General features: G+C 47.8%; 2 protein-coding genes across 5 annotated transcripts; one reads left to right on the plus strand and one right to left on the minus strand.

Annotated features, from left to right (window-relative positions):
* The first annotated feature begins 1,313 nt into the window (after positions 1-1,313).
* On the plus strand, positions 1,314-14,045 carry LOC112542272 (uncharacterized). Of its 2 annotated transcripts, XM_025174715.2 has the most exons (9): positions 1,314-2,169; positions 4,766-4,876; positions 5,871-6,044; positions 7,318-7,498; positions 7,833-7,935; positions 9,243-9,334; positions 10,911-11,002; positions 11,411-11,482; positions 13,115-13,636. In XM_025174715.2, exons 1-9 carry the CDS (start codon positions 2,052-2,054, stop codon positions 13,399-13,401), a joined length of 1,230 nt encoding a protein of 409 aa, XP_025030483.1. In that variant the 5' UTR covers positions 1,314-2,051; the 3' UTR covers positions 13,402-13,636. The 2 variants fall into 2 exon arrangements, with proteins under 2 accessions (XP_025030483.1, XP_087999994.1); XM_088143868.1 differs by lacking the exon at positions 5,871-6,044 and having other exon boundaries at positions 13,115-14,045.
* A 718-nt stretch (positions 14,046-14,763) lies between these two features.
* Positions 14,764-21,443, minus strand: MTFP1 (mitochondrial fission process 1). 3 transcript variants are annotated; one of them, XR_015796685.1, is made up of 5 exons: positions 21,100-21,443; positions 18,515-18,645; positions 17,633-17,865; positions 17,214-17,327; positions 14,764-15,455 (listed from the first exon to the last, which is right to left on the minus strand). XR_015796685.1 is itself a non-coding variant. In XM_088143869.1 (4 exons), the coding sequence occupies exons 1-4, from the start codon at positions 21,164-21,166 to the stop codon at positions 15,383-15,385; spliced, it is 504 nt and encodes a 167-aa protein (XP_087999995.1). In that variant the 5' UTR covers positions 21,167-21,329; the 3' UTR covers positions 14,764-15,382. The 3 variants fall into 3 exon arrangements, 2 of the variants coding, with proteins under 2 accessions (XP_087999995.1, XP_025030487.2); XM_088143869.1 differs by lacking the exon at positions 17,214-17,327 and having other exon boundaries at positions 21,100-21,329; XM_025174719.2 differs by lacking the exons at positions 17,214-17,327; positions 21,100-21,443 and adding an exon at positions 19,121-19,269.
* Between the last annotated feature and the right edge of the window lie 1,847 nt (positions 21,444-23,290).

Below are 23,290 nucleotides of genomic sequence, written 5' to 3' on the forward strand. Positions count from 1 at the left end.
GCAGAAAATGCAGAGGATGGATTAGAATTTTGTATTCAATTTTCTATATATTGGTTTCTCCTTTGACAGCAGTATATTCACTGGAATTCTTGTATTGTAACCTTAATCTTCCTTCTGAGAAATAACACTAATCAGAGCTCTGAGAGATTCTTTTTCTCCCCCTTAGGTTAACCGTTTTCAGGTCAGGTTGCTAGGAGGGAACTCTGATAGCCACCACACAAAAGTAGATAATCTTGAAGTTACCTGATCTTTCTCTAGAGCAGTGTTTCTCAACCTTGGCAACTTTAAGATGCGTGGACTTCAACTCCCAGAATTCCCCAGCCAGCATGGGTTGGCTGGGGAATTCTGGGAGTTGAAGTCCACGCATCTTAAAGTTGCCAAGGTTGAGAAACACTGCTCTACAGGGTCAGCTTTCTACCCCAAAAACCAGTGATAAATCACATATCCACATGTGATTGAACCATAAAACCATCATTATACAATGCACCCAATGTTCTGTGCTTCCTTGGCAAATTAAACCAACATCAGAGCACAATCTTTACATGACATGCCTGCCTGCATTCATGTACTCAACCCAATTTTGTGAGTTGGTATTACACAGCAAAGAATAAATGGAAATCCACTGGTTGGGTGCACGTGAGACGTAAAATATTTGGTTACTGGATTTGTGGTTTGGTGTGTCATGAAGACAACAATGTACTTTGGTACCATGTTGATGAACCCAATCAGTGTAGCTTGTAGATCATAGTTTAGTGCACTCTGTGAAGGCAGCCAATTCCGGCATTCAATGAACTATAGTTTTTTCACATTTTATTTCATGTTTTTTTAAAAGAAAAACACAAAAATACAAAAAATGAACTAATTTCAAAAAACAGAAATGACAGTTAACAGTAACAAGCAAAGCAAGCATGAACAAGCCACAGTTATCTATCAAATTGAACAATATATGAACATTCAGATTTTTAAACAAGATGTCAAATATAATGAAATCTGTGCCAAAGGGAAACATGGCGCATCATTTTTTAATTAGTGGGAAAATGCCTTTTTAGTAGAAAAAATTAACCATAGGTAAAAAACCAAAAACCAGCTACTGTCAGAGATGACTTATCAGGGCTAGAAACCTGGTCCTCTCCAGATACTTGGATTACGATTCCCACAATTTCTTCACATTGGCCATGCTGGCTAGGAACAATGGGAGATGAAGTCCAACCTTTTTGGAAGGGGCAGAGTCACCTTGTCTTGCTCCGCTGTAACAGCAAACGTCTACATAAAGTAGCGGGTCTCTTGTATATTTGCACACCTGCCGTTTAAGTGTCCTGGGTCAGTCTCTTCCTCGGGACTCCGGTGAGGAGTCAGCAGACAAGCTCTCCCTGTTGGACTCTCAGGAGGCTGAGGAAGAAGTGGCCACAGAAGCACTTCAGCCTCACAGCTCATCTCCAGCTCTCAGCCAGCATCCAGCTGAACCTACTCAGCCCCTCAGGGCTCCAGAATCACCTGTGGGGAGATGCAGGCATCGGCTGAGGGCTGAGTTAAAGGAGAGGTGACGTAGTGGTGGCTTATGGCACGCAGACAGCTGACACAGGACGCTGAGTCTTTCCAGGATGCATCTGACAGTCTGCCAGCTGAAGATAAGCACGAGGAAGACAGAGAGCCGGTTATGGACACAAACTCATGCATTCCTGAGCTGAACTGCTGACACTCTGAATCTGACTCCCTGGCTTCTTGACCCTTAGACTGGACTCCGACTTTCTGACCTCTGTATTCCTGACCCACGGCTTGTGTTTGGACTACGCTCTTTGGACGCCGGATCTCAGCAGCTTCTGACCTTGCAGCTGCTGTAATCTGATCCCTGGCCAAGCTAGCACATTAAGGAAGAAAGCTCCTCCAGCTATATTGGACTACAGCTCCCATTAACCTGAGCCATCAGGAAAGTAGAGGGCTGGGTTGGATTGCGACTCTGGGATAGGTGTCAATATGGAGTGTCTGGCCAATCAGAACTGAAACAGGCAGCATCAGCTGGGCCTGATTTTGTGCCAGCCAGTCACTGATCAATGGACCATTTAAGAAGGTCTGGGAACAGCTGGATTTGGGTGGTTGCACCCTCCTTTAGAGGCAAGATGGTGCTTTGCAGAAGAGGACTCTATGGACTTTGGGGTGTGGTGTTGCTGGGTGAGTCCAAGAAGGGGTTGTGATCACAGCTGTTGTCTTCCAGAGATGAGATTTCTTGACTTCTCAGCAAGTTCTGAACTTAACTGGGAGATGCCTATTGGTGTGTCCCAGTTCTTTGTTATTTGTGTATTATATAATTTTGGACCTAGTTTTTCTGTAAATGGGGACTTTGGGGGGCAAACCAAAAGCTTGATGTAGATCAGTAGGATTTTGTGTTAGACAGCCACCAGGATCTGTAGTTGTATCTCTCTATTCTGTCTAATTAGAGGAGATCTTGGTTTCTTGAAACTGCAATAGTAAAATGGAAACAATGGTTGGCAGGTGCTATCTTTGATGAAAACAAGATGGGTTGTGCTGGGATCTTGCCCCACTTTTGGGGTTATTGGTGCTTTTGAGGAAACACCATGGCACCCATCGGCTGCTTTGACCCTTTCTCTCAAGCCCATGATCACACATCTCCCTTCCCTTCAAGTCTCCCCAACCACCTTTCCAGGGAGTGTTTTTCATTTCCACCATGGCTGCTGACCTTTCTTTCTGGCTTCTGACTCCCTGAAGAGAAGCGGAGCAGCTGCAGGTCTGTTTTTTCACCACTTAAGGTCATTTGTAGAGAAATCAGGTGGGGCTGGAGACCTTAATTGGTTGGGTTTGCCAATTAAGTAGAAAAAATTAACCATATTTAAAAAAACAAAAACCAGCTATTGTCAGAGAACTTCTTATCAGGGCTAGAAACCTGGTCCTCTCTAGATACTTGGAGTACCAAGCTGGATTTACAAATGGTGGCTTGGTTTGCTAGCTTAAAAATGGGGCTTATAAAACCACAGTGGCTGGGTCTACCTAAGTCCAATCAAAAGGAAAACCAGATTGCACTCTGTTCTGGTCCCATCTTCTAGCTAGCCTTGTTCTGAACTACAACAGTTTCCATCCCCTTCTGATACACAGAGCGGATGTGACCTGGATGTGTTAGAAGAATCGATTTAGTTGGGTTACTGGATGACCCATCTTCTGGATTTTCACAATCCACTCCACCGTAAGCTGACCAAAATGGGATGGATTTATACAAGTTAAGCCTCCCCCCCCCAGCTAAAGTTAGTAGTAGTGATTTGAATGATATTCACCTTTTTTCTGGGAGCTCACATTTTGAATGCAAGTCCCCTTCTGTACATCTGCCCAACAATTACTCACTTGGGAAGGACAGGCTGACAAAGTCTACAATGAATATTGGACAAGTAATGCTTGCACAGAAGGGGAACTGCTAATTACTATTGTAAGAAACCTTTGCCAAAATAATTTCACCATTGAAAGTCATCACTGGGGGTATCCTGGGAGTCAAAATGGGGGCCACACTGGTGTGATCAAAGCACCCCCCTTTTTAATGTGCATCATCATCCGTGTGTGGGGCTTTAAGCTCACTGCGGGATGCTCCAGTAAGTAAAGGGGTATGACCTGGTTTGGTTGAAGGAAGCTTTGCAAGTTTTGACACTTTATCCTCCCTTACTCCAGAGGGTAAGAGTAGAACAAATGGGATGAAACTTCAAGGATGTAAATTCGGATTGGGCATTCAGAAGAACTTCTTGACAGTAAGAGTTGTCAATCAATGGACAGGTTTTTGCATAGAGTGGTTTCTTCCCCTTCACTGGAGGCTTTCAAACAGAGGCTTGATGGTCCTCTATTCAAATGGTGTAGGGCAGTGTTTCTCAACCTGGGCCATTCAAAGATGTGTGGACTTCAACTCCCAGAATTCCCCAGCCAGTATGCTGGCTGGGGAATTCTGGGAGTTGAAGTCCACACATCTTTGAATGACCCAGGTTGAGAAACACTGGTGTAGGGAATACTGCAGTGTGCAGGAAGTTGGACTTGGTGACCTCTTGGGTCCCTTTGAACCCTTTGAACCCTTTGATCATGATTCTATGATCCTTGAATGCTTTGATCATGCTTCTATGATCCTTGTGCCCTTGAACTCTTGGGATCTTTGAACTCTTTGAGCATGATTCTATGATCCTTGTGCCCTTGAACTCTTGGGATCTTTGAACCCTTTGAGCATGATTCTATGATCCTTGTGCCAGAAGCTCCAATTAACCCAACCCAGCTCTAACAATCGTTGTGTGAATGCAGTTGCTGGGTTTGCAACGAAATGCAACTTTTTAACACCCAGTTTGCCTCCTGCGCTGGTATGGTGATAGAAAGACATCCTGCCTTTGTCCAAATCGATTCCTCCCCCAAGTGGCTCTTTGGTGGTTTATCTGTAGCATCTTTGTTTAGACAACTTCCTTATTTTCTGACTTTTAAAATTAAGGAATTGGCTTCTTTGAGCTTCCTTCCATTCAGCTTGTTAAGCTTGCCACTCATCCCGGTTTGCACATACAATGCTGTAGTGTGTGCGAGCTGGTTGCCTTTGGCTTAGTTTGATGTGAAAACCCACCTCAAGAAAGAAATCCTCCTTTATAAACCACGGTGGTTGGGTTTGCCTGTGGACGCTAAACAAACAAGCTTAAATTCAGGTTCAGCTGAGGGTTATGTGAGAAGCAGGACTCAAGGATGCAGCTCCAAGAGTTAAGCACAGATTCCTGATCGGCCACTTTGTCCCTTTATCCTTCAGCAACCCAGGTTTTGACCCAAGGAAAGGATGGCTTTTTCTCCCCAGCTGCAGTTCCCAGCTCTCTTCCTGAGACAACCGAGCAAATGGGCTTCTTCAAAAAAATATATCATGGTAAGGAGCCTGTTTTACTGGCATGAGGGATGCTAGTCATGTGTGCAGCGGTCAACACTGGCTGATAACCTGAGATGCATCTCAAGGCGGTGAAGGACCAGCAGGGAAGGGATGGGAGACCACTGAGTCCAGTGTTTCTCAACCTTGGCAACTTTAAGAAGAGTAGACTTCAACTCCCAGAATTCCCCAGCCAGCCATGCTTGTGATCCTTTGTAGTAGTAGTAATAATTATTGGTCAATGACCAGCAAAATTTAAAAATATACAACCCAAAAGTAAAAAGATGGGTGAGACAAAATGCTAGCATAACAAGGAGTCTGTATAATAACAGTATAACATATGCTACTATAATGGTATATTAATTACCTTTGCAAGTATAAATCTAAAGTATTGCAACCTATGAAGTAAAAATACAGGTCACCTAAAACAAGATAGCTAACCCATAATAAACCTGAAGGGATGAACAAAACAGAGGGGGTTATTCCTGTGACTGTTACGCCTTGTTTTAATCGCAGCAGCACAGAATTTGGCTACTGCACAAGTGATGAAGGGTTTCAAATCTTCTAGAAAAGGGTTCATATAGAAATTGTCTGGCCTTCCTGGAAATTTACACATTAGGGGCAGATGTAAGCAGACCTAATATCTCTCTAGAATTTACAGCTGATAATAATACGTGAGAAAGGTATCCAGTCTCCTAGTCCCCACCTTGTCAGGTACGTTCAGTTAATGGGGTGTTGGAGTATCTGCCTTGCAGCAGTTGGGGATAATAAGATGTTATGCTATCCTCATCTTGGGGAAAGTTAGACTTTGTTTTAGATTTTTGTGATCCTGTATCTGTGGTTGGGTTGCAACCTTGGATAGCGTAGCAACCGGGAGAGGGGCCCTAGGGATGTAGTCTCCCATCTCTGTGGGCCTGCTGCTGCTAGCCTTTGCTCCCACGGCTAGGAAAACCGTCATGGACATCTGGCCAGTCAACCTTCTCTCTCTTGCTTCTAGCTGCAAGAGGACTGATGTGGCACGGCTCTGCCAACACCACAAAAACTGCAGTGAACAGGTTGCCAACTCCGCCAAGCCCCGCAGTGGCCAGGAAACTAACAGAAAGCCACATCTTGCAAGCTATTGAAGTCAACGCAGTGGCCAATTTGAATTTCTCCCTAAGGGTCCTGAGCGGTAAGGCCAGAGACCTTGGATTATATAGGATTATCAGTGCTGCACAAAGGCATTTTTCCCTGCAACTTCTCATTCCATTTGATAGGGCTGAATTGTAGACAGGACCCCCAAATTGCATAAAATCTGACTTACAACTTCATAGACACCTTTCCATAAGTCACGTCCCAAATTTTCCAGGTGGGCACACATTTGCATTATGCACCCAATGGAAGGTGGTACGGTGCATGGATGAATGCCTGGCTGATTTGCACAAAATTTAGGTTAGGGAAGGCTTTGTGGAGCAAAATAGTTATGTACGTTGGGGAGTAACCCTGTTGAACATTTCTTTCAGAGAAGAGAACTTGGAGAAAACTGTCACATGTGGAATGGGTGTTTTGGACTTATTTAAGGATAAGGCAGTCAAAGGATAGATGTGAATATCCTGCCCTTCTCGTGACATTCCTCTCTCCAGCCATCTGCAGCCTCTCTAATTGCCCACCCTTCTGTTCAATCCCAAGGAACAACACTGGGAAGAAACATCTTTCCTGGAGGCTCTTTTTCTGCTGCTGCCTGGTCACTGCTAAGGGGGACCTCTGTGTAGAGGGTAAAGAAGTTGACCTTGACAGGGATAGGCCACATCCATTACCAAAGCAGCAAGGGGAAAAACATGGCTTAAGTCCAAAACAACAGGAAGGTATGCACAAGCGACTCAGGCAGACCCCTCCCTCATTCACATGAGTATAAAGGAGAGGGTGGGGGGAGTAAAGCAGACTTGCAAATTTCTGTTACAAGAGCCAATGTTAATAAAAGTTGTTTTAGCCTTCTTGCGAAGTTGATTTCTTGGTTTGGACTACATTAGTAGAACTGACATCAATCTTCCAAGTCTGACTCTGCTTTACTTTCCCCCATCCCCTTATACTCATGTGACTTAGGGAGGTGTCTGACTGAGTCGGTGGTGTATCCCTTCTTGTTTGGGACTTAAGCCATGTTTTTCCCATTGTTGCTTTGGTAACGGATCTGGCCTATCCCTGTCATGGTCGTCATCCTTACTCTCTTCCCCTGCCCTTGAGACACAGTTGGAGAATTTCTCCTTCCTCTGGAGAAATTCAGAGGAACTACCCCCCTCATTTTTCTGCCCATCACTTTGGAAAATGTGAAAAAGCCCATTTGTGTTCACCTCTCATAACTGCTCTATCCAAGATTCTGGGAATGGGGAATTTTAAGCTTGTGGCCTGGATACTGATTGATTGTTTGTGGAGTTTAAGGTGTGTGTTTTTTTTGTCTCGCCCTGCAGAGGACTTCAGTGTTGAAGCTGTTCCAGAGGTCTACATTGAAGGTTCTGTGATTCACATTGAAGCGAGAATCCAGGCTAGCCCAAGCATGTTCCCTAAACTTTTTATTGAGGAGTGCTATGGAGCAAATGCCCCACACCACAGCCATACCAGGAAGATCTACATAATTGTGAACAACCACGGGTGAGGGCAGGTGGGCTGTACTGTGCATGATGGGGCCAGGCTCGGGGAGAACTTTCCCTCTAAATATTCCCCAACAAGGTAGCTCTTGGTGAAGTGCCCTGAAGCTCCCCTTTTTCTAAAATAGAAATGAGCTGCTGGGAAAAGCATATGAGAGGAATCACATAATGGTCTAGTGCAGTGTTTCTCAACGTCAGACACTTTAAGAGGTATGGACTTCAATCCCCAGCATGGCTGGCTGGGGAATTCTGGCAGTTGAAGTCCACTCATCTTCATGTTGCCAAGGTTGAGAAACAGTGCTCTAAAGAGTGTTGACATTGCTCCTTGGACTTGGCAGGTGCCTGCATGCCGGGGACCCAGAAGTAATGTGGTTTCGTAAAACAGACTCCGTGATTGTCTTCAAGCTGCCTGCTTTTTTGATGACGGATGACTCAGAGGAGGTAGGCATTGGCTGGGCATGTAGGTCTATTCTCAGATGGACCTTGGGAAAGATACACAAAATGGAGTGGCCGGGGAGCACGAATTCTTCTTGAGCACAGCCCTTTACAACCACCTGGGATGGTGATATTGCAAGCTGTACTGGACCACTTCCAACCACCATCTTCTGAAGGTGCATATCTGCAGCAGAGTCCCCCAGCCTGAGAGGGGTGCTTGATCCCCAAAGCCTCCGTGCCTCCGTTTGACTGTGGAGCAAGAAGAGATTCTGCTCCAGAAGAGATTCACGCTCGTTCTGCAACGCATTCTCTGGATTCGCAGGGTGGGCCCGGGGAGGAACTCCTAGCTCCAGGAACAGCCCCCTCCCTCCCATTGCCAAGATGCCATGATGCCCTGCCAGCTTGCACCCAAAGGAGGTCATCTGTTCCCCTCCAACAGCAGCCAGTTGGATTTTTCTCTGCAGTGAGGAGCAACTGGGGAAAGGGAAGAACGGGGGTAGGATGCTGACCATCTGCTCAGTTATCAGATGCTCCAAAAATAGGATGTGTATGTGCTTATACAACTACAGAAACATCAGACTAGTGTTATACTCTCCCAACCCAGCCAAAGGGGATACCTGCAAAAATGCAGAAGGCTTTTTCAAACACAGTCGATGCTTGTTGAGGCTGACCTGGCAAATCCTTAATGTGGAATTCCCTACCCAAACACCTGAAGCAGTTTTGGCCAGCGGTGGTTGTCTGGAGCAAGGGATGGTGCCAAACAGAGCCGCGGTGCTGGAAATGTTCAGATTAAAGCCTGATCATTCATTCATCCATCCACCCGTTCTTAAATTTATAATGAAGAACACACTTTCCTGCTCCCTTCCTGGCCAGCCTGGTAGCAGAGATGTAAGCAAAACTCATGGGCATCTCTCTAGAAGGGACAGCATAAAAGCATGCATGTTGAGTCCACCTTTTTCAGAGATACTTGAGCAAGTCTATCTGTCCATTAATAGTGCTGAGGAGAGAACACTGAATTCTGCCAAGGGAAAAGGTGGTGTTTTGGCCCTGGAATACTCCAAAACAGTGTTTCTCAACCTTAGCAGCTTTAAGATGTGTGGACTTCAACTCCCAGAATTCCCCAGCCAGCCATGCTGGCTGGGGAATTCTGGGAGTTGAAGTCCACACATCTTAAAGCTGCTAAGGTTGAGAAACACTGCCCTAAGTTAAGAGGCAGGGATGAAAATACCCATGTGTTGCCTCGGTTGTAGGATGGATTTGGGCCTGGGAACCGGCGTCTCTTTACCCCACGTGATAATTCTCTTCTCTTCTAGATCTATATCCATTGCCTTCTCACAGCCTGGAGTCAGAAGCTCCCCACAAATCCTGGCAAGAAAATGTGCGTCTTTGACAGCATCTCCTCCAGGTGAGCTCCAAGCCCTGAGCACTTCTTGTCCCTCCGTTTCTGAGCCAACCGAGTGCCTTGCAGCTGCATGAGAAGGTAAGACTCCCATGGGCCAAACTCAGCTCCTGATAACTCAGCGGTCCCATCAATGAAGTTTTGTTAGCAACCACGTGGAAGCAGCTTGCTACCATCTTTTTCCAAGATGTTTTTTGATTTCCCAGTCTGGCCAACAGCCCAGAGACTCCCCGGTGTTTCCCCTCTGAGTATCAACCAGGCCTGACCCTGCTTAGCTTTCGAGATCAGCCAAGCTTGTGGGAGCTTGGTGAGAGATAAAATTGGATGGTGAGCCAACTCTGAGAAAAATTTGGAAACGCTGGAGTGGGTTGAGCATATCCTGGCTTTTGCTTGGCAGCTCAACGCAGCCGGCGCGTGAGCGTCTCTGTTTTATTCCTGCCACACGCCTGTGAGCCGCGTAAGTCACCCAGAGAGCTCTGCGGCTGATCGGTAAACATTGGTCCCCTGGTCCCCATCCATTACCTTAAGCACTACATTGCTGAGGGTTTGGGGGTGACTAACCCCCTTTTCCCACCTGCATCTTTGCATGGGGCAAATGCAACTGAGAGGAGCAATGGAAAAATGAGATGCCAACTCCTTTTTTTTTATCCCGCCTTATTTTTATAAATAACTCAAGGGGCTGAACATACCTGATGCTCCTTCCTCCTCCTATTTTCCCCACAACAACCACCCTGTGAGGTGGGCTGGGCTGAGAGAGCGCGACTGGTCCAAAGTCACCCAGACGACTTTCATGCCTAAGGCGAGACTAGAACTCGCCGTCTCCTGCTTTCTAGCCTGGGGCCTTCACCACTAGACAAAACTTCCCCTCTCTTTTATAAGTTGCCCTTTTCACCAACGGCTTCCTCATAGTCTGGCAATTGACCTTTCATTGCCAGGTGTGGCAATACACAGCCAGGTGCCAGTCCTCACTAAAGGACTCTGCACCCATCCCCAAGCAGGGGAAAATATACCAGTGCGAGTTTTCCTGTCCACTTGCTAACGCCAGTCCTGTATCTTTCTTATCATCTAAGGTTATGGGAGACAAAAATACACTTTACCCATGTCATGTCTGCCCAGGGGCTATGTTGGAATAAGAGGGAAATGCTACTTTAATAGGGATACAGCTAAGAATGATGAAATCAAGCTAAGGTTACAGAGATACAGCAGAAAAGAGATGTTCAAGTCTCTTCAAGTTGAGCTTGACTTTCGGGGGCTTCATTTATTTTACTTGTAAAATTTATCTGCCTGAAACATCTGGATTCTAGGCAGTTTACAGAAATTAAGTGTTAAAGGCAAGATACAAATCCAGAATTGAATTAGCTTGCAAAACTCAAAAACGGTCAAATTAAGAAGTCGTGTCATGGTACGTCAATTTCCAAAGAACCTCCAGAAGAGCCATGTTTCCACCAACTTCTGGAGGGCCACAAGGGTGGGGATTGTATGTGCTTTGGGGGGGGTGCTGTTCCTGAGGATGTTCTGTCTGTGCAGTTGTTTGACAACAGCCTAGAAGTAGTAGAACGGTTGCTCTGATGGTTTTTGAAAGGTGGAAGAATCTAGATGAACTATCCAAGTCTTCAATCTGCAACTGTTGTGACAGCTATTGCCACCAGGAATCCCCTCATGGAAATCTTAAAGGTACCCGTTGGCCAGTCTCTTATATTTTATCACCTTTAAGCCAAAGACTGACAAGTTTCACCCAACGTGCAAAGTTATAACGTGGTTTCCATGTTTTGAACGTTGTGCGTGGTGTGAACCTCACGCCTGTGGTTTGTAAATCATGGTTTATGGCTTGTCATGATATTTGCATCTAGCTAATCATGGGCGGGGTAGCCAAAGGTGGTTAAGCCATAGAGCTGGCTCCATGGCTCAGCATAGAGGTGGCTCCAGAGCTTTCTGAAAGACTACAGATTGCCCACGCTTGGAGCTCCGATGCAGCTTCAGTTCCTGCAGAAATTTGGAGAAATGTATTTGCTGTTGTGATTTCCAGAGCTTCCCCTTCCTGCCACTGATCATGATATGCTTTGTCCCAATCGGTGTTCCTAGGTGAAAGGATATCACACAGAGAACTCCTTGGTCCTCTGAGAGTGCGCAAAGAAGACGCCCCATGGCTGGAAGGTTGGCTTTTCCCCAGCTTCTTACTTATAGTTGGTTATGGGGCAAGACGGAGAAAAAAAGATCGAACTAAGAGGCCCAAGTGAGGACACAGAGACCACTGGAGGGTTAGATTTTTCTGACATAGCAAGATGACCCATTGCTTGGATCTGCACCTGATTCAGTTGAGACCCCTTTCAGCACACGGAGTTTAATGATCCCCCTTTGGGTTTGACTGAGATGTTCAATCAGAATCAACGTGACTGACTGATTTGGACCCATTTTTTCAAATAATTTTGAATGTTCGCATCAAAGCCAACTAGTATTTAGGAGAGCTACCTGAAATTGTAGAAAGAGGTGGAGATGGTGCAGCCAATCAAGTGGAGCTTCCAGTTCAGAGCACGATTATCTGGTTGTTCGTGCTGTACAGACTATCTTTACATTCTAAGCTACATTCTGGTCTGTGGAAGCTCACGCTCCAATGAAGTTGCCTCAAGACTTGTGTAGAACCTACACGGGCCTTTTTTCACACATGAGGAATCACAGTGACTAGTCATATTCCAGAGCCTTTGCTAATCACGGAGAGCATGACGATCCTGCTCAATATCGGCTAGCCACAGAATGGGATCACAGCGAAAAATCTATCCATGTGATCTCTAAGAGTTGACCCTGACTTGATGGCACAACATCAAGAGAACGTGAGCATCAGAGCTTGCTTCTTGGGTTACAGGAGGAGGTGATGGGAACAGATTCTGGCTTGTTGTGTTCTAGTCCAACTTGCTAGGCGCAGATGAGCACTGGTTTGAATTCCTCCACGTTTGAGGTAGTTCTTTGAAACAGAAAGGAAAAAGTCAAAATGATGTTGGGAGCAGCAGACAGTGAGGGCCCCCCACCTGTCCTGTTGTTTTCCTTGGTCCTTTGCTCTTTAGTTAATTTCTCAGCCTGAGAAGATGTAATAAGATAGAACGTTCCTGCTAAGATTTGACAGTTCTTCCCTCGCATCAGGCCAGCGTGTGGGATGAACCCATCCAGGAACGAAAGATTTTGAATGCAATAATTGACCTCCATTATCCTGTTTTTCTGCGGTGGGTGCTTTTTAGTTCCTTTGTTTTGGGCTTCTAAACCAATTGCAAACCGCCCAGAACCACTTTTGAAAGTTGGGTGGCCGTGTAAATTCAGTAAGTAATAAAACAACACCCTGGTTGAAGTGCAGATACATATGCACCCAAAAGGCATGGCTGAGGAGTGTTTCTCAACCTTAGCATCTTTAAGATGTCTGGACTTCAACTCCCAGAATTCCCCAGCCAGGGAATTCTGGGAGTTGAAGTCCAGACATCTTAAAGTTGCTAAGGTTGAGAAACACTGCTGTAGAGGAAAGTAAGTTGTGGCCCACTGTATCTGGAAAGCTGAACGTGGTGCTGCTATGTAGTAAAACCCTCCAAGGGTTTTTGAAGAGTACTTGATTGGGCACACCTTTCTCAACTTGGCTATCCTCCAGATGGGTGGACTTCAAACTCCCAGAATCCCTCAGCCAGCATGGCCACTGGAAAGGATTCTGGGAATTGAAGTCCACACTCCAGGAGACGTCAAAGCTGGAGAAGGATGACGTAGCGTCTGTTAAGTGAGGGCGCGCTCCTCCATTCTTCTCTTCTCCAGGGAAGTGCCACACCATGAAGAGGATGTTGTTGGTGAGCGCGGCCTTCGTCTGCAGCTGCATCTTGGCTGCTCTCTTTGTTGGGGTCCTCATAGCTCTGGCCCTGGCTGTGCTGCGCTATTCTGGAGTGGGTAGGAGGCACAGGCGCCTGAGGAACCGGAAGGCGCAGCGGAGTTTCCACACGGAGCTACAGACGGTGGTCGGAGCCTGCACTGAGACCGACGAGATCGAGAAAGAATCCAACATGGACTACTGCAAGCTTAACCGCAACACCCCAGAGAAAAACTAACCGGATCCTTAATCTGAGAATTAAAAAGTGCTACCAAAGTCGCACTCTGTCATTACTGGCTAGTGTTAAATCCCCGGTAGCTTGATGGCTCTTGCGTCACTTTGGCTGGGCTCGTGCAACCAGAAGCCCTTTTTTTGCTGAACAGCTTGGATGAAGGCAGCCAACTGTGGTTTATTCAATCGACCATCAATATACTGCCATGCGTGCACCAGGTTTTTCTCTGCTTGGGTCTTCCAGTGAGGGCTGCTGCTTTGGACTAGCCTGGTTCACACGTCCCACTTAACATTTTTGGGGTGGCTGGGGGTCTTCGAAAGTGCACGTGTCTAAAAGACATTCAGGGCCTTTTAACTTGGGGGGGGGTCAGAGTTTGATCTTTCCTTTTCTGTATTATATTACATTAGTTTCCCCCCTCTGTGGTAGGAATTCACGCTCCCCATTCTTCATCGGTTTGGTTCCAGAGGTTGCAAACAGCTGGAGAGGCACCGCAGCTTAAGTTAAAACATTGGTGGTTTGGTTTTGCCTTTGATGTGATGTTAAACTCAGCCAATATTGTTACTAAACCTGGCTTAGGGCACAGCATCCTATCTAAATGATGGTACTATGGCTTGGTCAACAAACAAGGTGGGGATCCAGATAGGAACCATTTTCTCAAGAGGGGCATTATGGGGCACCCCATTGTTAAACTTGACAGGCCAATTGCTAAGTAAAAATGTGTTTTGATATCTATAAAATTATTCATTACAAGTATAAATGTAATAAAAAGATCCATAATTTGGACTGCTCCAGTAGGAAAAGGAGTGCCTACACATTGCAAATGATCTCGGGGTACGTGACCTACATTAACGTGGCCAAGAGAAACGGAACTGGCCGCCTCCTTCATCTGCAGCCCAAGTAGGATGTTGCTAACCTCAAGTTGGTTCTGTTTCTCCTCCTGGTCCTGCCCATCTTGCTGTTCTGAGGATGGTCCAGCTGCTTTCTGGGAAGCTAACCTTGTGTGTTTGTGGTCTGGAGAACCAACTTCTAGAAAACCATCACACCATCCTCAGAACAGCTGGACTGGCATGGAGCAGAGGAGAAACGGGATGGTCTGGAGTCTTCTAGCATGATCTGTCCTCAGAAGGTAGGCTTGGCTCATCGTGCTGAGCTCCCATCCTTCCCCACCATCAGTTGGGCTAGCTAAGCGACATCTGCGGGTCCTTGCACGGCACCGACATTACGTGAAACATTTGTGTGTGGAAGACATTTTTTAATTATTGCTAAAGCCGCCTTCCAAGTTGATGGCTTTCAAGAAGCACTCTTGTACCTAACGCCATAAAGCTGTAATTCTGAACTGTGGTACTATAACACAACGAACAATAGACATCAACTTGCTTCCCCTTTATTTTTAAGATAGGCAAAAGAGAAGTGACTACAGTGAGCTGTCACCCAGGACAGGTCGGTGAGAATTCAGTGGAACAACAGTCTGACCATTTGTTGCAAATCTCAGTGCAATTAATCACTAGCTAATTATCTAGTACAATTCACCCGTGGGCTTCACAGTGCAGGAGAAAAGAGCGAGCAGTTTTCGTTTGCTAGTCCTTGCTACTATTTATTTAATACAGCTTAGAGGCCACCAACTCCAGATAACGTTGGGTGGCTTACATTAAAAAAAAAAGTAAAAACTTAAAAAAAAAAACACAAGCGTGTGGGAACAGCTGCTCTAAAATCCAAGCTTGTTCTAGGAACTCTTCCTTTATTTTTAGTAAATAAGACCCGTTTTTTGAAACAAGATCTGACGATCAAGTTTAAATAAATGTCCAGCTCTTGGTTTGCTCCCCAGTACCTGAACAGACCTTGAAGGAATATCTGTCCCTTGTGTGATTCTCACCTTCCCCCACACCCAAGATGGGTGCGGGTCTTTTCCCCGGACCCAGGTTTAACCAATTCCAAATCTGGGTCATCGAATCTGGAGGGAGAGGTAGTGCGGACAGGGCCAGCCATTTCAAAAGGAAGGGGGCTTCTCTTCACTCTTGTAAAGTTTGCGAAGGCTGGAATCTAATAAGAAATCCACTGACCTGTATAATGGGGGGGAATGGAAAAACAATTTAATCTTCTCTTAAAAGGTATTCATATTTCCAGAAAGGCAAACTCTGCCAATATATATATATATATATATTTTAAATATCCACACCGTACTATAAATTCCAGGGTCTGGAATCACACTTTGGCTTACAGGGTACAGGATCTCTTCTAAGCTAATCCTAAAGCAGTAAAATTTACTCCTCAGAGAAGGCCGTGCCTGATTTCTTAAAGCCTTTTGCATACCAGGCAAAACACATTTTTATTCCATTGTGCATGAACAAGTTGGAAATATTGACTGCTGCTCTTCTGTAGTTCTGGCAGAACAGGTTAGGCTATTTTAACTGCGTTTCTCTTAGAGCGCCATGTTCACACAGCGTGCATTGGTGACGAGTCGAAGGCCCGTCTCTAGTTACACTATTAACTTTTAAAGCTGAAAAGACTCAGGGACCACGTCCCGAAAACAGATGTGCAAAATGTTTTGAGGTAGAACACAAGTGTGCAACAGGTTCTGGAACAGAATGTGCAGTGAAAAGTGACACAACAGCGTTGGGAGAAAAATCACATCGGCAAGATTTTTTTCCCCCTTTTAATCCAGTGTTTCTCAACCTTGGCCACTTTAAGATGTGTGGACTTCAACTCCCAGAATTCCCCAGCCAGCAATTCTGGGAGTTGAAGTCCACACATCTTAAAGTGGCCAAGGTTGAGAAACACTGCTCTAGTCTGTACATCACAATCTCAGGAACTTGAGCATCAGTGCAACCAGGCCAATAAGGAAGCCGGGGTGGGCATCTGTGGCTACTGTCAGTGAAAGGGGCTGGCCTTGGCTATCGTTCCCCCAATCTGGAGGAGACTGAAAGGCAGAGCCGGACAAGGAAGGTGATTGTGACGTTCCGGATTAATGGAAAAAAACAAAATACTGCTGTGTCCTTGAGTGTTACGTTTGTTCCTGGCCCAGGTCTTTACTAATTCATGAATGCTATTTAAAGGGCAGCAGACGTGCATCTTCAATGAGAGAAACGAAGCACCATCGCGTTGCAAAAACTCGTGTTGGGCTGTGATAAAAAGACAGGGCATTTATAAAGCCCCAAATCCCCACGTTAAAATGTCCTTTTCAGAAGCATCCCTTGGCCAACCCTGGGCCTGCCACCATCCTCAGCCAACAGGCTTGCAAGGGATGATGGTAAACGTAGTCTAACACATCTGGCAAGTGCCAGGCTGCCCAAGACTGCTGTCTCGGCCAGCTTGTATGATACTCCAAATATCTGCCTTCTAATAAGAGAGGTTTATTCTCTTTATTGGCAGTCGTAAGCAATTAGCCTAAATCACCAGCAATCGAACCCAACTTGGTGGGATTTATCTAAAACAACCCTCTCTCCCGTATCTCGGTGTTCTCCAGAAATGTTGAGAACATAACTCCTCTCTCCTGGGTATCCAGGGAGCTGTTTTCCAGATTGGTCCCAACCACATCACGCTACAGAACCCTGTTCTAGAACAAAGACCAACGCAGGGGACTTGTTCTAGAACAAGGTGGTCAATTACAGCCAGGGATGTAGTGATTGGGCTCAAAGACGACAAACCATATTGTAGCTGGTTTGATTCCCGCTTAGCGTACCGTATGAACCTGGCCACTGTTGTTTGTAAACCATGAGTTCCAAGCTATTTATTACGAGTTATTTATTTATACATCACGCTCCTATAATGCAACGTGCAACCCACACCTCTGTTTCCCAGAAGACACCCAAGAAACTCACATCCAGTAGGATCTCTCCAATACAACAGCGAATGATTGCCAATTTTTGTGATGTTAACCTCAACTTTTCTCTCTCTAGGGTCAATCCATCCATCCATCACCGCCCAGAGTCGCTCTGCGGTGAGACAGGCGGTGACAAATTTGAAATATAAATAAAATATAAATGCAATTGTGTCTTACGGAGCTCATTTCCTTTTGAAATCCCTTTTTCTCCACTTCCAGAGGTCCCCAAACTCCCCAAATTCTCCACAATGGCCATGCTGGTTAGGGAACCCTGGAAGTTCTGGAAGACCCCCATAGCTTTGGTTGAGAAAAGCGGATTTAAATTGCACACCCCTCGTGCTGACGGACCCTCTGCAAAGGGGCTCGTGTTTTATTTTGCCGACTCGGCTCTGCCCTCTAACCTGACCCAGCCCGTACCTGTCGATAGGCTTGATGATGAAAGGAATGGCTGCAAGCCCGACAGCCGTCGTTGTCCACTTCCTAACAGGAAGGGGCCAGCGGGTCAAGCTGCCCATGAGGTAGAGGGACCCTGCACAGATGCGGTTGATGGTGAATCCAGGGATGACCACGGAGGCCAAGCCTTGCCAGATGAACGTGTCCACCACCGCCACGGCTGCCCGGGTGGTTCTTCCTTCCTCCTGAGGTTGTGCCTGGTGGTCACAGACAGAAGAAACTTCCAACACGAGAACCTGAGATCATCACAAACTTCCCCTTCATCCTGTCGAGACTGTCAAGTTCTGAACATGTTCTTCATTCGAAATCGGAGGGGAAGGGACTGAATTTATCAGAACTACGGGATATCATTTGTGTGTATCACACGAATGGTTGCCCATCACACTAAGCCACCACACCCCTGGCTTTGCTGTGGCTTCAAAGGAGGCGCCAACCTACTGGCGTGGCTTTGGAGTCATACAACCTCCTTAGGCTTGACTTAAACAGACCCTGGGTAGTTTGTGGCTCCCAATCGGAGACTCAAACCTGGGCTTAGCAGGTGGGGTAAACTAAACTGTCACATTAGGCCTTAAAGACGGGGTAGTGGTTTGGCCATAGGGTGTTAGCCAAACACAGAAACAGAGTAATATGTTCATTCTCTAGCCCAGTGTTTCTCAACCTCTAAGCTGTGTGGACTTCAACTCCCAGAATTCCCCAGCCAGCAGGCTGGCTGGGGAATTCTGGGAGTTGAAGTCCACCCATGTTAAAGTGGCCAAGTTTGGACAACACCCATCTACTTTATTTTCCTGCACAAGGAAAAAATGTCTGAAGCTAGAATGTGACCCCCCCCCCAGTGGTTGTACTTACAGCTGCTGCGGCTTTTTTACCCTTGTCGACCGCGTCTGCTGTCACGTAGGCGGTTGCCACCCCGTAACTGGCCCAGACCACTGAGACGGGCACCAGAGCCCTGAAGGATTCCCCCACCTCATTAGCGTAGCCTGCAATGAACAGCAAAGCCCACTTTTAACCCTCTTTCCAGCCCTGGTTCATCCTACTGGCTATGCCATACCAAAGTTTGCGTGGGGCGTAAAGCTAGCCCCTCCATGGTTCAAAGTGCCACGTGCGCCCTACTAATTGTGGCTTATTGAACAAACCATGATTAAGCCAATGATGAATGAGCACCTGGCTGCCCAACGTGGGGGGCAACAGGCCTGCCAACCTGTCCCTTGGGTCTACCAAGCCTACATATTTTTTTTTAATTTAATTTAATTTTTCTTTAATTTAAAGAATAATATCTCCGCTTCTTATGAAGCACACAGACTCCAGGGGCGTTCTTGAATTAATTCAATGGTGGGCTGATTACAGCCTAGAGTTTTCTTTACTTTCTGGTACACGGGTGTTTTGGGATTAGCCACGTCCATTGAGGCATCCATTTTATAAACGCGCGCATAACACATGCTCAAGTTTCCTAACCTCCCGCTGGTTCCGGGGACATTAACGACGGAAAGCTATTAGAGATCGTTGAATGGGAATTTAATCCTGGTGCTTTCTCATTCTAGTCCCAGCCAACCTTGAGCACCTCTGGGCCTCATCTACCTCCCAGAATTAAAAAAAAAAAAGGATTGTGTTAATTTCATAGAATCATAGAATTGTGAAGCTGGAAGGGGCCACAAGGATGATCTGGTCCAGTGTTTCTCAACCTTGGCGACTTTAAGATGGGTGGACTTCAACTCCCAGAATTCCCCAGCCAGCAAGGCTGGCTGGGGAATTCTGGGAGTTGAAGTCCACCCATCTTAAAGTCACCAAGGTTGAGAAACGCTGATCTGTTGCAGTGCAACTCTCTCCAATATGCAGAAAAAGCATTTAAATCCTCCTTGAGAGGACCACCTCTTAAAATCTCCCAAAGGTGGAGAACCTGCAGGCTCTATGCGTAGATGTTCTACCGTATGCACAATAATGCTCACTGATTGACTAAGTGCCATCAAGCCAGTGTGGACTCGTAGCGAGCACACAGATAGATTTCTTTCATGAAATGAAACCCAGGATCCAGAAAGTCACCTTGAGCCACCCTCCCACGTCCAGCTGTCTTGTTTCACTCAGAACCCCAATTCTCAGACCTTCGGGGCCTTCTCAACGTGGACCCCCAACTTCTTATTAATCAAACATATATTCCCCTATCACCATTCCCATCACCGTTTAGACTTGACTCTGGCCACTGTTTTACCTGAATTTGTTTAGACAAAAGTGGATATACTTCCAAGGTGTCAGGGCGGTTGAAAATATAGTGGCAATTAAACCACAAAATAATAATAATAAAAAACAACCATCAGTTTGAATAGGCAGATACAATACAGGTAGGCAGGCCGCTCCAGTCTCCATACCTAATTTAATTGGCTTTATCCCAACTCGGCAATCAGCTCCCCACCCTTGAATTTTAGGGTAAGAGCAGCTGTCTGCTCCAGATTAAATTTCGCGATGCTGCTGCTGCGCAAAGGGTGGAAACTTGTCATCTCTGCACTCCGCCGTGCCCTTCAAAGCGCAGCCTTTCCCTCCTCCTGTCCGGCAGTCCCCTTCCCGGGATCCAGAAAGTCACCTTGAGCCACCCTCCCACATCCCGCTGTCCTGTTTCACTCCAATTTGAGACCCCAATTCTCAGACCTCCAGGGCCTTCTCAGCGGGGACCCCCAACTGCTGCCCAAGGCCATCCAGGGACCTGTCTCATGCCCCCAGCTGTGCGTCTTGCTTGTCAGGTGAAGCTTCCTCCTCTGAGATTCTCTTTAAAAGCAACTGCACTCTTTAAAAGCAACTGCATTAAAAGCAACTGCATTTAAAAGCAACTGCAAAGGGGACTGCATTCACACAGCCCACCGGGTCACCGGGTTCGGGATTCCCCGGGTAAGCTCACCAAAGGGGTTCACACGACACACCACCCCGCAAAAAGAGCCCCTGAAGGTTAACACGAGGCCGGTTTAAGACGGGCGGTGCGGCAGCAGCTGTCTGCCCAACCGAGCAGGCGGGAGGCCGGCTGAACTCAGGGTTCCTGCCCGCCGCGCGAAGGGCAGCCACGCGCTTCTCCGCGGGCGAAAGGGGAAGCTCCGCCGCCCGCTTTTGCTCCAAGGGGAGCAGCGAGCCCCGCTCTGGCTTCCGGGCGGGGGGCCGCAGAAGAACCCCCTGCTCTGGGAGGACGCCCCCACCACCGCCGCCGTCTCGCCCCCCCCCAGCCCCGCGGGGCGGCGGCGGCTCTCCTCCCGCGGGCGAGCCCCGGCGCCCTTCCAGCGCTCCAGGGCGGGAGCCGGGCACGAGGCGCCCGCTCCGCCAGCGCCAGCCTGCGGGCTCAGCCGGGACGCGCTGCCTTCCGGGCGGCGGGGGAGGAGGGGGCGCCGCGCGCCGGGCACGCGGCAGGGCCTCCGGGCGCGGCTCCCCTGCGCGGGAGGGCGCCCGCGGGCACTCACCTAGGTAGCGCACCCAGGTGTCCCGGTAGAGGTCCGGCGGGGGCTCCGCGGCGCCGGGCCCGGCCATCCCTCCCTCCCTCCCTCCCTCGCCCAGCGCGGCGGCGGCGGGGGGAGGCGGGAGGCGCAACACGCCGCCTCTCCACGGCGCGCCCTGGGCGCACGGCGCGCAGAGGGAGCCGGCCGAAGCCCGGCCCAGCCGCCTGCCCACTGGCCGCGGAGAGGGCGGTTGGGCGGGCCGGCCGGAGGAGGGGCCGGGCGCCCGGCCAGCCGCCGGCGGGGCCGACTCCGCTTCCGCTGCGCCGCTCCCCCGAGCCTGGGGCGGCGGGGACGCCGCCGGAGGGTCGAAGCGCGCCGCCCGTCCCTGGCAGCGGCTGTGCGGCTGTGCGGAGCTGCCAGCCCCGGCCGAGGCGGGAGCAGCCGGGCGGGCTGCGCGGGCGGCGGCAGGCGGGGAGGCGCCCGGGTGGGGCTGGGGGTCGTCGCCGCCGCCTCGGGAGGCCGCTGCGCAGTGACGAGAGCGGGCCGGGCCGGGCAAGTCCCGCGAACAGAGGTCGTGGGCAGGGCCTGTTTCGGGCTTGGCGCGCCCTGTGGCCCAGCTGAGAGCCCAGCGGGGAACGGGGTTCCTGCATTGGGTCCGACCATAACAAGCAGACCAAAACGTCATGCAACATGCTAGCCTCGAGAAAGCCTAGCCAAGGTTTACACTAACCAAGCTTTCCCGTCCTCACATCCAGCCGCTACATTTTCCTTTCACCGATGAACTGAGTTGTGTGAATACAGCCATAGACTTTCACCACAAGGAGGAATTATCTTTGGTTGACTGATTAGGTGCCAGGGGGTCATGTTCAACTCCTAGCGACCATATACAGTAGATCAGTGTTTCAACCTCAGCAACTTTAGGATGTGTGGACTTCAACTCCCAGAATTCCCCAGTGCTGGCAGGGAAATTCTGGGAGCTGAAGTCCACGCATCTTAGAGTCGCCGAAGTTGAGAAAGACTGACATGACCTGTCCCCAACCTGGTCCTTCTGATCTCCCAATGGTGCGCCCATTGCCATTACTGTATAACTGAGTCCATCCACCTTGCTGCTGGTTGTCCTCTAATCTTAAACGAACAAACAAATAATAAAAGAGTTATATTTAGCGTTGATTTATCCCTTAATATCTTTTGGAGTCACCCAAGATACGCTGCATGGACAAAAAGGATCACCCCAAACTCGGTTCAGTTCACATTTCATACTTCAACTGTCCCGGCCACAAATGACCAGACTCAAATGATCCTATTTTGGACACATGATGCGAAGACCCAGCTCTCTGGAGAAGGCTCTGATGCTGGTGAAGGGCATTATTTTAATACACAATTTTTATATTGTATATATTTTTCACATAATGTATAAACATACATGTAACAGTGCACTCTATCTTATTTCCAAAGGGTTAACTTGCTTTTGCCTCCTAAAGAGAACAGTGTTTTCTCCCCCCACCTTATCTCTTTGTTGCATGCCTGATTGTCTTTGAATGAATAAACAATTAGCTTGATAAAAGTTGCAAAGAAAGAGGCCCTGAATTCCACAAGAGATAAGGATGTGCTAACATGTGCTATTCTCTTGGTAACAGGAGAAGAGAGTTGAGCTGACTTTCTCTTTCTGGGATTTACCTTTTCCCCCTCCTTAGACTATCCCTGTATTTCCTTGTATGGGTATGAGGGGATGTACTATCTGATTAAAAGTTTGATACATTTGATAATGCCTATACATTTCTGATGTTTCCTTTGCAAGGTGTGGTTCTGGGCAACACTCCTGCCACGGTGTTCACTGAGCCATCCAGAATGTTTCTTGGCCAATAAAACGTCCGTTAGCTAAAAAGCCTCATCTCAAGTTCTATTCGGCTCTTGGAACTTGGGTAAACAAATAAACAAAGGCAAGGGCCTAACACTGGGAGAGGTGGAAGGAAAGAGAAGATGACCAGCAGCAAGAGGCATTGACGCAGAGTGCCAATGAGTGCACGGTTGGGAGACCTGAAGGACCAGGTGAGGGACAGATCACCATGGAGAAAAATCTACGTGGTTGCTAAGAGTCGACAGCAACTTAATGGCACCTAATCAATCTCAAACATTGCAACTTCACACCAGATTTTTGGGTAGCTCAGTCTTAGCGTATAACCCACAGTCGTTGCTGTTTGCTTTACGCTGGCCA

The sequence above is a fragment of the Python bivittatus genome, unplaced genomic scaffold (genome assembly GCF_059951505.1).
Source record: "Python bivittatus isolate LINGU-HERP-01145 unplaced genomic scaffold, Pbiv_v1 ctg000390_np1212, whole genome shotgun sequence".
Classification (NCBI taxonomy): Eukaryota; Metazoa; Chordata; class Lepidosauria; order Squamata; family Pythonidae; genus Python; species Python bivittatus.

Excerpts from the sequence above, each read along its gene's own strand:
- MTFP1 (XM_088143869.1), bottom strand. The coding sequence starts at position 21,166 with ATGGCCGGGCCCGGCGCCGCGGAGCCCCCGCCGGACCTCTACCGGGAC. Across the intron at positions 18,646-21,099 it reads CACCTGGGTGCGCTACCTAG|GCTACGCTAATGAGGTGGGG; the intron begins GTGAGTGCCCGC and ends TGTTCATTGCAG. Across the intron at positions 15,456-17,632 it reads ATCATCAAGCCTATCGACAG|GTCAGTGGATTTCTTATTAG; the intron begins GTACGGGCTGGG and ends CCCATTATACAG.
- LOC112542272 (XM_025174715.2), top strand. The coding sequence starts at position 2,052 with ATGGACCATTTAAGAAGGTCTGGGAACAGCTGGATTTGGGTGGTTGCA. Across the intron at positions 7,936-9,242 it reads TGACGGATGACTCAGAGGAG|ATCTATATCCATTGCCTTCT; the intron begins GTAGGCATTGGC and ends CTTCTCTTCTAG. Across the intron at positions 9,335-10,910 it reads TTTGACAGCATCTCCTCCAG|GTGGAAGAATCTAGATGAAC; the intron begins GTGAGCTCCAAG and ends GGTTTTTGAAAG.